This window comes from Mchenga conophoros, linkage group LG6, assembly GCF_057382185.1.
Source record: "Mchenga conophoros isolate Kocher_MC1m ecotype Shallow Benthic linkage group LG6, M_conophoros_male_GT1.1, whole genome shotgun sequence".
Lineage (NCBI taxonomy): Eukaryota > Metazoa > Chordata > Actinopteri > Cichliformes > Cichlidae > Mchenga > Mchenga conophoros.
In genome coordinates this window covers 24,398,115-24,414,287 of record NC_140531.1, presented here as the reverse complement: position 1 = coordinate 24,414,287, position 16,173 = coordinate 24,398,115, and the positions used below count along the sequence as shown (strand labels likewise).

General features: G+C 41.5%; 2 protein-coding genes across 2 annotated transcripts; one reads left to right on the top strand and one right to left on the bottom strand.

Moving 5' to 3' along the window:
* Window positions 1-648: 648 nt before the first annotated feature.
* grhprb (glyoxylate reductase/hydroxypyruvate reductase b) lies at window positions 649-3,523 on the bottom strand. Its single transcript, XM_085276964.1, has 9 exons — window positions 3,283-3,523; window positions 2,724-2,857; window positions 2,570-2,642; window positions 2,292-2,408; window positions 2,092-2,180; window positions 1,887-1,991; window positions 1,456-1,591; window positions 951-1,081; window positions 649-861 (listed from the first exon to the last, which is right to left on the bottom strand). The coding sequence occupies exons 1-9, from the start codon at window positions 3,453-3,455 to the stop codon at window positions 740-742; spliced, it is 1,080 nt and encodes a 359-aa protein (XP_085133090.1). The 5' UTR covers window positions 3,456-3,523; the 3' UTR covers window positions 649-739.
* Window positions 3,524-6,001: 2,478 nt separating this feature from the next.
* On the top strand, window positions 6,002-15,967 carry uba6 (ubiquitin like modifier activating enzyme 6). Its single transcript, XM_085276953.1, has 32 exons — window positions 6,002-6,063; window positions 6,530-6,621; window positions 6,759-6,853; window positions 6,941-6,969; window positions 7,087-7,181; window positions 7,931-8,042; window positions 8,564-8,644; window positions 8,747-8,869; window positions 9,044-9,167; window positions 9,406-9,509; window positions 9,630-9,692; window positions 10,077-10,153; window positions 10,275-10,341; window positions 10,473-10,616; window positions 10,733-10,879; window positions 10,959-11,039; window positions 11,128-11,205; window positions 11,295-11,476; window positions 11,695-11,800; window positions 11,896-11,985; window positions 12,096-12,176; window positions 12,276-12,404; window positions 12,521-12,572; window positions 12,690-12,753; window positions 12,832-12,901; window positions 12,988-13,059; window positions 13,185-13,308; window positions 13,452-13,645; window positions 13,814-13,941; window positions 14,590-14,677; window positions 14,797-14,891; window positions 15,207-15,967. Exons 2-32 carry the CDS (start codon window positions 6,581-6,583, stop codon window positions 15,346-15,348), a joined length of 3,078 nt encoding a protein of 1,025 aa, XP_085133079.1. The 5' UTR covers window positions 6,002-6,063; window positions 6,530-6,580; the 3' UTR covers window positions 15,349-15,967.
* The last annotated feature ends 206 nt before the right edge of the window (window positions 15,968-16,173 follow it).

The window sequence follows — 16,173 nt, the reverse complement described above, 5'->3', positions numbered from 1 at the left end:
TTTGTTAAATTAAGAGATAACTGTGATTAACCACACTTTTGGGGAAAGCTGAGTTCAATTTCCGTATCCACACTCAGGCCTGATTACTGCAAGACCCGTTGATTCAAGAAATTGCTAACATAGAAGCTGTCTGACAAAGCTAACTAGGCTAAAAGTTCTCAAAAAGCAACGCAACATGCAATGAGCAGCTGAGAAGCAATGTCACTGACACCTATCAGAGTGGAAAGAGTTACAGAGCCATTTCTTAGGCTTGATCCTGAATCCTGAAGGAGAATGTCCGGCTATCAGCTTTTCCCCACGCTTGAGTTGTGCAGCAGTACAATGATCTGAGCCAGGTTGTTCATGCGCCAACCCTCCAATGTGGCTGAAATATAACAATTCTGCAAAGAGGAGTGAGCCGAAATTCCTCCACAGAGATGAGTAAAAATCTTTTTGCAGTTCTTGCTGCCAAAGTGTGGGAAACCAGTAGGTTTATAGGAGCAATCACTTTTTCACCCAGGGCCTGCTAGGTTTGAATCACTTTTTTTTCCATATAATTTGAAAATCAGAAAGGGGGCAAAAACTTTTTCACAGCACTCTAGAATCCCAAACTAAAAAATGTGAAACTGAAGACTAAAGAAAAAGGAGACAGTTGCAACACTGCAAGGATTTACTTCAGTCAGCAAAATATATTTTGAACAGTAAGTAGAACTAATCATCCACTATTTGATCATTTTTTCAGAGTGGAAGCTGTTTCTTCTTAAAGCTTGAGCTCTTTGATCATCGGCTGCCCTCGCAGGCCCAGGAGGAGGTTGTTTGCCGCCAGGGAAGACATAGCATCACGGGTAGTATAGGAGGCACTCGCAATATGGGGTAGAATCACTGCAGGAAGAGAAAATATTAAAACCTAATGATAGGCAGAGAGGACCAAGTGTGATTTAAAAACCTGTTCAAAGTAGCAGAATGCCCACCACAGTTTTTGAGCGTAAACAGTGGGTGGTTGGTTGGCAGCGGCTCAGGAACAGTGACATCTAATCCAGCTCCTGCGATCTGCCCTGTGGACAGAGCTTCATACAAGTCTTCCTGGTTCACCACCCCGCCTCTGCACAACAGCAAAGTCAGTTATAGACTCAAAGGGCAGAATCCTCTCTGCTGATTGCCTACAGTACATATCCATTTCTCCAGATGCAAGTCACCGAGAAGTTAAATGATTAGTCATTCTAATTTCCTGTGAGTGAACTAGTCAACTGTGGAGGTCATTTTGTGAAACTGCGAGCAATTCTAATATCTCAAATGTGAATATTTGGATTTGAGGAAACACAATGGTCATTTCTTAAAACCGCTACCTTGCATTTTGTGTATTAAATGGTGATCAGTGAAGGAAAATAACCTGTTAAACATCAGGTTAATCAGTAATTAATGAGCACAACACTCACAGACCACTCTTGGGGTCATGCATGTATCAGGTAGGGATACCTGCTCGTGTTGATGAAGATGGAAGTCTTTTTCATCTTGGAGAAGAGGTTCTTATTGCAGATCTCCTTTGTCTCTGGTGTTAGAGCACAGCACACAGCCAGGAAATCTGACTGCTTTGCCAGCTCATCAAAAGAGACTAGAACAAGATACAGTGCAAGGTTATTAAAAATAAACTGAAAACTAAAATAAAACAAACCTTTTTAGCTGGTAGGAATCAGATGAAAACTAAACTAGATGCACTAATATCACTTTTATCATATTAGGTTTGTGGATGGCTCTTAGGACTTCAAGAAAGACTTATAAAAAGTCAAAAGGTTTTAAGTAGCCTTATCTTTTGACTAGCCCCTTAAACCTGCCTCTCATCTGCCCTGTTGGCAGGGGATCTTTTGTCCACATATCATAGAGTAACGTCCTTGCTGGGTCTTCCTTACCATATTCTGCATTGATGGCACTCGCCAACTCAGGCCTGGGGGCCACATCTGTGTAGATAAACTTCCTTACTTTGAAAGGTGCCAGACGCTCAGCAATGGCCACACCTTTGAGTACAATCACACACTGTAAAAAGCTCATAACTGACAGAAATGGCAGTTTGACGATACGCTGATGTAAAGGTTGTCTTAGTGACGTGCTGCTTACCGATCCTGCCTAGTCCGAGAATACCGACAGTGCTGTTGGCCAGCTCATAACCACACAGCCACAGCGTTCTCCACGTGCCCCAGCCGCCACTGGCATCAGTGAGAGAAAGAGAGAATTTGTTTTGCACAGTTTGCATTTTTGCATGTATGTTTTAGTAAGTTTTCCACACATGTGTGATCTTATTTTGTATATGACAGTACGTCTTGGCCTCATGTGTGGCCTCTATGAGCCTCCTGGAGGTCGCAAGCAGCAGAGCTACTGTCAACTCAGCAACAGCATCTGTCAGGACTTCAGGGGTATAACCTATACGGATTCCTCTGTAGGGGAACATAAACATTGCATACAACGTTACATGAATATTTCACTGCCTATTTGCATGTTAAGAACCTTTTTTCATAAAGGGAAGATCACTCTCAGTAGAGCCATGAACGGCATTCACACGTGTTACAATAAAATAAAACAGAAAGAGGGAACTCACCGTTTCTTCAGCTCATCCAAAGACAGATGATCGAATCCCACTGACATTGTACTGAGGACCTTCAGGTTTGGACCTGCAGGAATACATCACACATATAAAGACATGCAAGGCTGTTTGTTGCATTTAGGTTATTTGTCAAAGGCAAAGGGCAGACCTGCAGCGTCCAACAGTTCCGCATCAATTTTTTCTGTCAGCGTGCAAAGCAGACCATCTACACCTTTGACCTTCTGAAGGAGCTCCTTCCTGGGCACCGGTATGTCATCTGAGTCCCACAGCTCAAACTGCACCCTAGGGAAACAGAAATCACATGACTGAAGATTTAAATCAAATCCAGTTTTGAAAAAAACAAAAAAATCCCAAATGCATGAGCACAGGTTTCACATTTATATACAGATAATGGTTCTTCTTAGAGATACATAATCTCAAAGTGCTTTTCATAGAAATCCTGGGATTTTAAGGTGCAGTGAAACATTTGTGCAGTTCTCTTTCTCAGGGAATACCCTTTAGACTATGTGCTTTATTTGACGAGACCTTAAGGCAAACATTAGCAGTCATGTTTGTTCAAAGTAAATGATGAACCTCAGACCAGACATTCAAACTGCTTAAAGTGATCACTGTCAAATCTCCTGCGGCACACATCGCGTAGTTACATAAAAATGCTAAAAAATTTGTTATTTTAAGTGACATAACAGGATACAAAAAAAAATACTCACTGTCCGGATTTGCGGAGGATCTTCAGGCCCTCAGGTGGGATCTGTCGTGTGACGTAGACGCGTGGCAGGGTTGACATCTCCCTCTGGATGTTGCTTGTTAGACCCCCGGTAATGTTCAAAGGAGTAACGGCGATCTTCTGGAGCCGACGGAGTGCCATGCGACTGCACCACATTGCAGCGTAAGTGCGTGGGCAGAGTGTCCACAGTGTAGGATGAGTAGACTCTGGAGACTGTTGTGGGATTTGTGTGTGATTCTGGCTGCAGATCAAGGGGGAGGCTCCTTTGTGAACTAACCAATATGATAAAAGGGCGGGAGTCCGAAGGCCATTGCATAGTCTGAAGGTCTGAAGGTTAGAGATACTTATCCCTAGCCCCCCCCCAAAAAAAGAAGCAAAAATCGGTCCAATTTTGTCTCTGATTATGGAACTGGAGGCACAAGCATAACTACCTGCTGTGACAAAGACAGTACCAGAATTGTGTTTTTCATCGAGTTGTGGTGTAAATGTTTCACTTAGCTGGTGAACTTTGTTTCTTTAAATGAGGGGGGGGGGACCTGAACATTGTTTTTTATCTTCTGCTTTCACTGGTTGCGACCAGTTTTTATATCTGGCTTTTTCCAACACGAGCCTGCCTGCGTTGTCATGAAAATAGAAAAGTTGTTGCTTGGTTGATTGCTTATTTTTTCTCAAACTGAAAAATAAAATACCCCTAACCCGTAATGGCTGGAGGAGGTATTGTCACACCTCAAATCCAAAGCGATAAAGCAGACTCATCATCGACAAGGTTGATTTAAGATAAGGCAATATTTTCTGACATGTTTCTGCTGTTTCTGTCCTGCTTTCAGTTGGATGGACCTTAAAATCATTATTGTGTTACAGGTATTACTTTTGTGCTATCTTTTTCTTTTATGAATAGAATGCATTGTTGTCACCATATTCACATATACAATATACATCTATACGGTGAAAAGTCTTAAGACACTCTTAATCACTTTATATTTTTATAGGAAAACGCGAAATAGACTCAGCAACTTATTGAAACATGTGCAAACACACATAGAAATACAGTATATAAGGGGAAAAAATAGAGTTTGTACAATTCTAATGAGCTCGGAAGTCAGTACTTAGTATTATTGGTAGAACAGTGTGTTATTTATTCTTTAACACAGCCTGGACACTCTTAACCTTTATTTCTTTAATTGTGTAGTCTTCAGGAATAGTTCTCCAGGCTTCTTGTAGGACATTTAAAGCTCTTCTTGAAATGTTGACTTCCTTTTCTTCCCTTCTCTGTCAACATGATCCCACACTGCTTCGGTAATGTTGTGGTCCGGACTCTGAGGAGGCCAGTCCATGACTGATAGTGTGTGTTTTTCTAACCAGGTATGCTTTTACTGCATTAGCCATTGCCAATCATGAGCTTTTCTGTTGGTAGTTGTTCAAAATGTGTGTTGATAATTCAATTTGTTTTGACAAAATCCCCAACACAACTGTCTGAAGTGCAGATTGAAACCATGACAGAGTCTCCACTGTGTTTTACAGACCATCACTTATAATTTGTAAACACTGACTTAGACACTAACTGTTCTACCTCTCTTCCGACCTCTTCTGCACATACTGATGAGCTTTTCTCCCTGCTTCCCCTCCTTAAGACTGGCTTCTTTTTTTTTTTTTTTTTTTTTGCCTGTCCCGTTTGGCTCTTTTGCCATCAGAATTGTTGTCTAAAGGCAAAGAAAGATGCCCAACGGATTTACTTTACCAAACTGACCATCCCAGCCTTGCCGTAATGGTCCATTTGATTCACCTTTTATTGTTTATTTTATTTTCACTTACTGAATACGGGACAGACTTGACTGGGGGAAAGAAGGGGAGAAAGAAAGAGGGAAAGAGAAACAGCTGAGAAGAGGGACGGGGGAGAAGGGCAAAAGACAAAAACCAACAGAACGGGCAGAGAAAAAAAAAATGCATATATCAATCACCTGGATCACCTGCTGAGAAAGAAAAAAGAAAGCAAGCAGAAGAGAACAAGAGTAATAGAATAAACAACATCACAATGATATATGGGAATATGACAGTAAATACTAGACTGGCTTCTTAACAGCTACTGAAACAGTGAACAGTAGATTTATTAAATCAAGAGTCAGAAGCATCTCCCAGGACCTGTGTCAGATATTTGTTAGATGCTTTACCTGTTTTATTTTTTAAAAAATTGTTAATTTAATTTACTTATTTTGTTTTTTTTTCCCACTTCTCAGTTTCTTCAATATTATTAAAGACACACTGCACAACATGTTCAGATATGCCAAGTTTTCAGCAAATAAATCCTGTGTTTTTGTGGGGGAGAAGGGGGGGGGGGGGGTTCTGCTTGTAACAAAGTCTCTAAAGATTCCATTTAAAATTGGTATTTTTCTAAGTTGTCTGTTACGTTTAGATCCTTGAATTTGGTGCCTTTTAGCTATTGAATGAGTCATGGATCAGTGTTAGGTTTTTTAAAAAGCAAGCAAAAAGAAATGGGTGGTAACTCAAGATTACACCTCTGAAAACAAAATGGTGAAATTTTATTCTTTAGAAAAATGTCACCCGAAATCTAGTAAATCATCATAAATGTGTGTTATTTTATCAACAACACAAAATAAGTAACGTTTATTCACAAATATAGTCCTAGAAGTTTCCGTGAAATGATTGGTTGACGTTGGCCACGTGAGTGCGTTAACCCGGAAACACTCCAAGTTTTTTAACCAGTCACAGCCATTCATTCGCTGCAGCTCGCTGGGCTTACTGACAGGTACCTGCGTGTGATATTCTGACTAATTTTAAGTACATTTATAGCAGTGTTTACATATTGCTTGATAGAAACAACTATTCCTTAAACATTTGTCTACTCCCTGGAGTTATTTGTAGCCTCGTGTTTGTGTCGCCACTTTTAATGAGTTTATGAGAAGTGTCTCCGTAACCGGCACCGGGCAGCAGCATTAGCTAGCTGTAGCCGCTAGCGTTGAGCTTCGGCAACTTCATAAGTCATCTAGCTTTACTAAGGCACGTGTATTAACCCCTTTAATGTCGGGCTTTTTTTAAGCCGCTTGGTTAATTCAGTTCAGGTCAGCTCAGCTCGGTGGGGTCAACCATGTTGCTGACAGCTAACTGGCATCAACAGTTAGTTAGCTGTGCGGCTCATTAACAGCAGGGCGTTGGTTTTAAATCTATATCGCTCAATCAGACAAGGTTAATTACTCTATTTATATTTTTAACAGGAAGCATCTCTATCTTTGAGGCACTTGCTCTCCCCCCCTTCCCCTCCCACCATGGCTACAGACTCGATGGAGATTGACGACTCTCTTTACAGGCAAGCCTCACCATCCTTATAATTTGCCTTTTTAATGGTTTATATTACAACCAGCGCCGTTATTGTTCGTGGTGTTTCCATTCGTCCTTCTAGCACATTCCTTCACAGTGACTCTTCATCTCTCTCTCACTCTTTAGCCGCCAGCGATATGTGCTTGGAGACAGTGCCATGCACCAGATGGCCCAGTCCTCAGTCTTTCTCAGTGGAATGGGAGGAATGGGAGTAGAGATAGGTAGGCAATATTTAATGGTTTGGTGTTTGTATGAGCCATGCAAGGAACTCTAACATGACTCTAAATCTTTTGGGTTTGGTTTCGCAGCAAAAAATATTGTCCTGGCTGGTGTAAAGGTAGGCGCGCTCTCTTAATATTACAGCAATGTGTCATTCTCAGCATCTTGCAAGTCCAAAGGTCTTGTAGTCATAATTGTTCGAACCTATTGTCCTGTTTGTCCTCTGTATGTACAGGCAGTCACGCTTCATGACACAAAACAGTGTGAGACCTGGGATCTTGGCTCCAACTTCTTTATCCGCAAAGAGGATGTTTTGAGCCAGAGGAGGAGGTAATGAACCCCACGGGCAGGACTCTCCTTACGCTCTTAAATAGGCATGCACCAGTGTAGCTTATTCATTCCTCATGAAGATGCCTTAAAGGAGCGGGCTGATAATATTGCTGAATAAATACATTGCAAACCATTCTCTTTTTATGTGAAACAGTCATTATTAAAATGACAAAATAACAAGATCAAAACCTAATTAATTTGAACTTGTTTCCTTTCATCTTGGTCTGTGCTTAAATTGAATTGATACATTTAAGCTATTGCTGCTCCCCTTTGTTACTGTGTATGTCTGTTTAACCATACCCTCCTTGCTTGCACAAGATAATTACGGACTGCACTAATCAAGTTGTGCAGTTGTAAACAACTGCACAACTTGATTAGTGCAGTCCGTAATTGTGTAAACTACACATCGATACAGAAATGGTGACACTGACAGGGACAGCACCATTGTCTGCTGTTGTCATCAGCTCAGCTGATCACTGTTTGGTTTCTGTTAAATCACAATTAGGTCACAAACAGTGAAAGCCACCAAAGTGACGATCCTTTCTTGTTAGTTTCATGTTGTGCTAATGTACCAAATAAAGAATAACATTTTAGTTCAGTTTAACTGAATATAATTGTGATTGACCAGTGCGTACCTGATACAGCTCTGAGTAGGTATCAGAGTGATAGGTGGTATAAACATTGAGACTGGTGCATCCTTACTCAGATACTTTCTCATGTTTACCCACTCCCTTGTGTTTCTCCCACAGGGTGGAGGCAGTGTGCCCTCACGTTGCAGAGTTGAACCCTTATGTCCACGTTGACATGTCTTTCTCTGCTCTTGACGACAACACTGATCTCGGTTTTCTCAGAAGGTACCAGGTAAGTCATTACCTTTCAGACTCCGGGTTGTAAGCTAACCCATGGTTAGTAGGACAGACATTTTTTTTAATAGGTTGCTCCCACGCCCTCAGAAACCCCCTAGTGATTAAAAATATGAGGTGTAGAGAAGTATGAAGACACCCGCCCCTTCCCTGAAGACCAATGTGGCTTAACAAGAGTTTCCAATAGAAAGATTTCATCATAGAGAAACATTTCTGAATGTCAATAAAACTCATGAAGCTACTCCAGCAGTGTGATTCACTTCACAGCTGCCTCTTACAGATGTTCTAGTTATGTTTCTCCCCTGGTCTGAAGGGATGTTGAACCTAAAGGTCGGCATTTCATAACGGCACAGCAAGTCGCGAAGGGTTGATCTCGTTTTTATATCGATCATGTATTTGGCCACCAACTGGCATTCAATTTAAAATAAAATGCTTGTACGTAACTGCTTTTCTTCTCTACCGCATAGTCTGCTATGGACTCCAGGTAATGTTTAGTGTCTGCTCTGCTTCCTCCTCTAGTGTGTGATTTTGACTGAGGCCAGATTGAGCCTACAGAAGAGAGTAAATGAGTTCTGCCACTCACAACAACCCCCTATCAGAGTAAGTCTGCTCTCCTTGTTGTGCTTATGCATTACAGTTGCACTGCGAGAGCTCACAGATGGGTAAATATTAACCAAAACTGTTGCGTGTGTATTGCTTCAGTTCATCAGCTGTGACGTGTACGGTATCTGTGCACGAGTGTTTTGTGATTTTGGAGAAGAGTTTGAGGTGTTCGACCCCACAGGAGAGGAGCCCAAGGAGGTTTTCATTCAAAGTATCACTCAGGTATTCCCCCCGACCACACCCCACAAAAAATAAAAAATGACAGATAAATAAATTGTTCCAGCTTTTCTTCAAAAAATTCAACACCTACAATTTGCAGTAAAGTTTGCCTGTTAATCTTCTGCTTAGTCAGTAAATGAGCGAACTTTGGGTGAACTTTTCTGCAAACTGTTTTAGGATAATCCTGGGGTGGTAACCTGCATGGACAACCAACCCCACGGCCTACAGACAGGGCAGAGTGTTGTTTTCAGAGAGGTCGGTGGCATGGTGGAGCTCAACGGCACATCTCGGCAGGTTTCAGGTACTATGGTTACAATTTTATTACTGTAATGCATAACAGCGGCGTCTCCAAGATTATTGTTATTATTTGTACAAACTCAAACTGGTGTTTTTATTTATTTTGCTGGACGCAAATGCAAAAATGTATCTGGCAATGTCTTTGGTGACTTGTTTTCTATATGTATGTTCATATTAATTAAGAGTGTGTGTGTGTGTGTGTGTGTGTGTGTGTGTGTGTGTGTGTGTGTGTGTGGTTATAGTCCTTTCTTCTCACAGCTTTGCAATAGGAGACACATCTCAGCTACAACCATACACACATGGAGGTTTCTTTGTCATGGTGAAAACCCCTAAAATGTACAGATTTGTAAGTAGACTAGTTTTCATATTAACAGTGTTGTCCAGTTATGATTTAAAAACATGCAGATATGTTTAAATGACCATCACTTGTGTGTATGCTAACAATAACTCACAATATTTATTTCAGGAAACATTAGAGCGACAGCTGTGTGAACCTCGGGTCCTGACTCCGGACTTCAGTAAACCAGAGGTAAGAGGAAACTAGGTAGAAACTTATATCCTACAGAGGGGAATAGTGTGACATTTAAACATCGTTTTATTGCAGCTTCGTGACTCACATGGCTAAGAACAGTGTGAGTTAGAAACTGATCAAAACTTTCCCATGGCTCTCTTGCTACACAGTTGGTTCTCCTGACAGTATCCCACATGCTTAAACATACTGCCTTCACGTTTAAACAATAGAAACATGTACAGAGCAGAGATACCCTTTCTTTCACATTGATGTTTAACTAGGTTTACAAAACAGGTTAAACTAACGTAGACCCAGTGTTTCTTAGCCAAGTTCACAAATGCCTGTTTTTCTTTGAGTTTAAGAAGCCGATTTCTTCAGTCCTGTTTTAAATCTGCTTCTCAGGCCCCACTTCAAATCCATGCTGGCATGTTGGCACTGGACACCTTCCAGGAGCAGCACAGTAGACTTCCTAACACTGGGTAAGTAAAATTTCCATATCAGATCAGTACTTTTTACCCTCCAGTCTAATGTTGTGCTCTGCTTTCTCTGTGCGATATGATTGCTAAGCACTGAAGAGCGCCTTTTCTTTGATGTCATCAGGTGTTTACAGGATGCTGAGGTTTTACTAAAGCTGACTGAGGAAGTGAATGCAGCTCTCAAGAGCAAAGTGAGCTTTACTGTTTTCCACATTTCATCACTGCAAAGGCAGCCACTCATTGTCTGACAAATGACTGCATGCACACTGGTGTGATAACATTATACTCTCTTTTCCTCTCCTCTGTGACTCCTTCCTCCCAGGCTTCTGTGAATACTGAGCTAGTACGCTGCCTTTCAAGGACAGCAAGGGGTGCTCTCCCTCCATTAGCAGCAGCTGTTGGAGGTTTAGCCAGTCAGGAAGTTCTTAAGGCCATCACAGGGAAGTTTGCACCCCTGCAGCAATGGGTAGGTCACTAAATTTGAAGCTGTGGTTTTATAGCTCACTGTAAGCCGTTTTCCAACCCTGAAAGAAAATGTTTTATTATCCAGTTTTGTTTTGTTTTGTTTTATCGCATTTTTAGTTTTATCTTGACGCTATTGAGGTAGTCAAGCCACTTCAGCCTCTTTCTGCTGAGGAGTTTTCCCCTAGGGGTGATCGATATGATGGATTACGAGCTTGCATTGGTGACTCACTGTGTTTACAACTACACAAGCTAAGGGTCTTTATGGTAAGATTTAGAAGTTCTCAATGTGTTTAAGGTTTTTATTGAATCATGCTAGTTTACCCCAAAATAAATTATTTTATAGGTTGGCTGTGGAGCAATAGGCTGTGAGATGCTGAAAAACTTCGCCCTGCTTGGAATTGGATTGGCCAAGAGCTCAGGGGAGGTGGGTGTTTATTCTTTATGCATTTACCTAAGTTTTACCTCACTGTGAAAAGTTTACTGGAATTTCATTTGCATATTTAACTTCTCAGGTGTGCATCACAGACCCAGACCTCATAGAAAAGTCTAACCTCAACAGGCAGTTTCTCTTCAGGCCACATCATATACAGGTGAATAGACGTGCATTTCTGCACCGGTCAGGCTCGGGCTTGGTCAGCGCATTGCTGCATTTAAGCCGTCTGTTTCCTCTCTGCTTTAGAAACCCAAAAGTACCACAGCAGCAGAGGCTACTCATGATATAAACCCAGACCTACAGGTGGAAGCTCACCTCAACAAGGTGTGTCCGGCTACTGAGAACATCTACAATGACTCATTCTACTCTTCATTAAACATAGTGGTCACTGCGCTGGACAACGTAGAGGCACGGAGATATGTGGACAGGTTGGTGAAGACATTGTAACGATGAACAGCTTCACTTCATTCACTTCAGTATTCGATGTTCAATGAACCAAAGTGAAGCAGAATCCATGTGTGATTATTGTGACCCCTGACCTCATGATTACCATTGTCATGACATGAATCTAGAAGTTGCAGTTTAATAAAGTATTTGTTGTCATTTAAAAAGAGTTTTTCCTTTTTTGTAACTTATGTATTTTCAGCCGCTGTGTATCCAATCAGAGGCCTCTCCTAGACTCTGGCACCATGGGAACTAAAGGGCACACCGAAATCATTGTGCCAAACTTGACAGAGTCTTACAATAGCCATGTGAGTCTGTGGAAGAGGCTCATGTTATTGGTTTTCTGTGCTGGACATGTGCAGTCCCGTCACCAACCTAAAATCGCTTTTCTTCTGCCTCCCAGAGGGACCCCCCAGAAGAGGAGATCCCATTCTGCACTCTCAAGTCTTTCCCTTCTGTTATAGAGCACACCATCCAGTGGGCCAGAGATAAGGTCAGGCAGCTGAAAGACCCAACAGTATTCTTTTTCCACACTGCAAATTATTGTTTTGAAAGTCTGAGTGTACTTCCTAATTTTTATTTTTTAAATTTTTGGCTTTCTAGTTTGAGAGTGCCTTTGTCCACAAGCCCTCCATGTACAACTCGTTCTGGCAGACCCATTCCTCGGCTGAGGTGGTGCTGCAGGTAAGGCACAAGTGCAGTTTTCACTGGTGAAAATCACCCCAGCAGTGCAGCTGTTTAATCAATAAAAACAACTTTGATTGTGTGTGTTTGTCTGTGTAGAGGATGCAGGCAGGGGAAAGTCTGGAAGGGTCATTCCAGGTCATGAAGCTGCTGAGCAGACAGCCCACTCAGTGGGAACAATGCGTTGCTGTTGCTCGTCTGAAATTTGAGAAATATTTCAAGAGAAAGGTAATGAAAATACACATTCCTATCGAAGGGGCTGTGTGGTTTACGATTATGTTTTGTTTGGTTTTTGTTTGTTTTTTTCTTTTCGGTTTTTTCACTTTACTGCTGTTTTCATGTAGGCCCTACAGCTGCTGCACTCTTTCCCCCTGGACACAAGGTTAAAAGATGGAAGTAAGTGTTAAATAATCAGATGGAAACCAGAATCAAGTTATCAAGCAAATTAACGGGTATAGCTAATTCATAAATGGCACGTAAAAGTATTTAGTGAAAAATCTCCCAATTCCTCAGGTTTGTTTTGGCAGTCTCCAAAAAGACCACCAACACCTCTTGAATTTGACTTGAAAGACTCTTTGTAAGTATGCCCTTCTGCTAACCGATAAGCTAAATATACTCAGATATTCACTTTTAAACTCTCCTCTGTTCCCATCAGGCACTTTGCTTTCATTGTGAGCACTGCCCGGCTCTTCGCAGGGATTTATAACATCCCTTATTCAGAAAGGGTGGGTGGCAAGCATTTAAATCTAATCGCACACATACACAACACACATACGTAATGACTTACTGACTGTGCGATTGTGTTTTTCAGGATCTTTCTGAAGAGGCTATTACCAGGATTCTTGCAGATGTCAAGATTCCAGAGTACAGGCCCTCAGAAAAAGTAAGCTGTTCTGTTGATCTGAACTTTACACTTTCAAACAAGCCCCCCCCCCCCCAAAACAAAAACAAAACAAAACCAGAAAACAAACCACCCTAATCTTTTTGATGTGACTCTGTCCCTACCAGTGCATAGAAACAGATGAGACGGCAAGGAAGCCTGATCAGATAAAGATGCCTCTAAGCAGTGAAGAGGAAAGGGACGCCATCACTCATTTGGAGCAGGCTATTGCTACTGACAGGGTCACACCAGGTATGCAAATACTCAACATATCCTTTTTCTTTTTTTTTTTACGTCTGAAGGAGACACAAGCTGACTGACAAATTGAAAACGTGAAAGCTGGAGTGTTACATTTGTGATTAACGATTGGAGTGTGTGTCCTGTAAATTGTGCAGAACGGTTACGGATGAGTCCACTTCAGTTTGAAAAGGATGATGACAGCAACGGTCACATGGACTTTGTCGCATCAGCATCCTCTCTCAGAGCCATCATGTACTCCATTGAGCCAGCTGACAGACTTAAGACCAAACGCATTGCTGGGAAGATAATCCCCGCCATTGCCACGGCAACAGCTGCAGTGGCTGGTTTGGTGAGCACAGACCTTGAGATACTCGTGTGGTTTTTAAGGATTGCATCCAGCAGATAATGCTCATCATCCATTAGGTTATGTTTTGATTGAAGAATAAGGTGTACAATATGTTTTTAAAATGTTGATTTAATGGTATGGTAACCTTGTGTATTAATGTGATGCACTCAGGTGGCGCTGGAGTTGATCAAGGTGGTTGGAGGCTTCGGGTTTGAATCGCACAAAAACTGCTTCTTTAACTTGGCCATTCCTGTAGTCGTTCTTACCGAGCCTGCTGCAGTCAAACAGACACTCATCAGGTACACTCATCATATTCACGCTTTATCACACCTCCACAGAATAATGGGACTTTCGACAAATTACGATTTCATCCAGACATTGTGATGCAGCACAAGAGGTCGCCACAGTGCGTTGCTCTACACGTTTCATGTCACTTTTTTAAAAAAAAATTTAATATGCCGGATGCGCTTCCCGAAACTCCTCCTAAGGCATTTGTGTCTCCTGAGTCAATGATGAGCTCAGTTGTGGCTCCATGGTTTAGTTGTTAACATGTTCGCCTCACACGCGAAAGATCCCAGTGGGAAACGCAAATCCAGCCTCACGGAGTCATAAGACAGTGCGGTGCTAATGCCTGGAAGAAGGGTTCGGAGAGTTGTATCCGGAGTAAATGTCTGTGCCAAATATGCAGATCCATCCACAGCAGTGACCTCTTGTGAAATAAGGGGATCTCAGATTTTTTAACTGATGCTATGAAGTTCCGACTTCCAGTGGACTGTTCTGTAAGAAGATGTTGCTGTTTTTGGATTCTGTGTACTGAAACTTTCAAGTCCTGCACTCTTAGTGACCACTTACTGTTGCACTATCACAGCATCCATGGGGAAATTACATTTACCATGTTGTTATTATTATAATGTCATGTAGTAACAGCTCCATTGCATCTCTTCCAGGAACAACATCTACTACACCATCTGGGACTGCTGGACTGTCTTTGGCCACGAGGACTTCACTCTCTCTGACTTCATGAATGCTGTCAGGGTATGAAGCATTTACTCCCATTATCCAGTGATTTGCAGCTGTTAGATTATTGTATTCTTCCTCAGATTCTTGTTGTTGCAGAGAATATTTTCGTTAATGAGCTGTTTTGTTATTTACAGGAAAAGTATGGAATTGAACCCACTATGGTCGTCCACGGTGTAAAGATGCTCTATGTGCCTGTGATGCCTGGACACTCCAAGAGGCTCAAATTGACGTATGTGTTTTCCTCCAAACTTTTCCTTATTTCGTCTTTCTTTTTATAATAAGTGTTTTTGAAGGGAGTAGGCAATGAATGTGTTGCTTAAGGGCACATCAGAATCGGGAGGGTGGATACTCTTAAACAAGAGATTAAAGCAGAGACACTCACACTTCCCTCACACTGCCTACATAGTGTTTTCCTGGTCTAAACTTCCAGGTGTGTGCCTGTACATGTGCTCATTACATCGTTGTTTTTTTGTTTTGTTTTTTCAATTTGCTGAAATGTTCACAGTGCATTTATTCGTCTATCTTTGCCTCTGATTTTTCACAGGATGCATAAACTAATCAAGCCATCAGTGGACCGCCGCTACGTAGACCTTACTGTGTCATTTGCTCCCGAGGCAGATGGAGATGAGGACCTCCCTGGTCCTCCGGTCAGGTACTACTTCAGCCCCGATGGCGAGACTCCCTGACACCTCCCTCAATGTCATCCTCAAGCCTCTTGTGTCCTTATTTCCCTTCTTTTATGTAAATTGTTACACCCCAATTGCTTTGGCATGGGCCAAGAGTTTTCCCTTAGGATGTTACCTGACAAAGTCAAAACTCCTTGCCTTAGCACAAACCCCTCTTGTACTTCATGGAGCAAGAAAAGCCAGTCGTGGTCCCAGTTCCGTTTTTGTTTTTTTGTTGTTGTTTTCCCCTGTTGCCTAAGATCTAGCCAGTGGAACACAAGGAGTAGCACTTATAATTATACCTGTGTACATATACTTTGTTCCTTTTTTCTTTTTTTTTTTTACTCTGGTGAAATGCACAGCTCTGGTTGTGTCGATGCCTTAATTGATTATTAACCTTTTTTTTTTGTGACTAAAATCTGTGTTTACAGGAATCTTTAAACTCCCGACACACAGACCCATTTAGTTGTTGTGTTCAACTTTTTTCTTTTTGTGAGTTAAACTTTTGGCACAATAAAAACAAGTAGTTGGTAGGCCTCGCAACATCTTCGTCCTCTGAGTTCTTTGAGAATATTGCCAACCACAAATTTGCCAATTATTTTCTGTCTCCCTCTATAGAAATAAAATTTAAAAAAATCAAGATTTGTTGTATAATTTTAAGGTGCGAGAAGTTAAGTGGACAATGGCAAAACCACCAAAGATAGTGATTATCATTTTGTCTGCAGATTCTTTTTTTTTTTTTTTTTTTTTTCCTCCATCACTTTGACTGCCTCATTATAAAACATGTTTCAAACACGGGGCATGGATATCACCCAGCATTTGAGAGCAACACACAAGCTTTGTTTT

Coding starts and splice junctions, on each gene's coding strand:
- grhprb (XM_085276964.1), bottom strand. CDS start 3,455: ATGTGGTGCAGTCGCATGGCACTCCGTCGGCTCCAGAAGATCGCCGTT. Junction 2,181..2,291: donor GCCACACATGAGGCCAAGAC/GTACTGTCATAT, acceptor CACTGATGCCAG/TGGCGGCTGGGGCACGTGGA. Junction 862..950: donor GTTTACGCTCAAAAACTGTG/GTGGGCATTCTG, acceptor CTCTTCCTGCAG/TGATTCTACCCCATATTGCG.
- uba6 (XM_085276953.1), top strand. CDS start 6,581: ATGGCTACAGACTCGATGGAGATTGACGACTCTCTTTACAG. Junction 11,986..12,095: donor TCCAGTGGGCCAGAGATAAG/GTCAGGCAGCTG, acceptor TTGGCTTTCTAG/TTTGAGAGTGCCTTTGTCCA. Junction 14,892..15,206: donor TCCAAGAGGCTCAAATTGAC/GTATGTGTTTTC, acceptor GATTTTTCACAG/GATGCATAAACTAATCAAGC.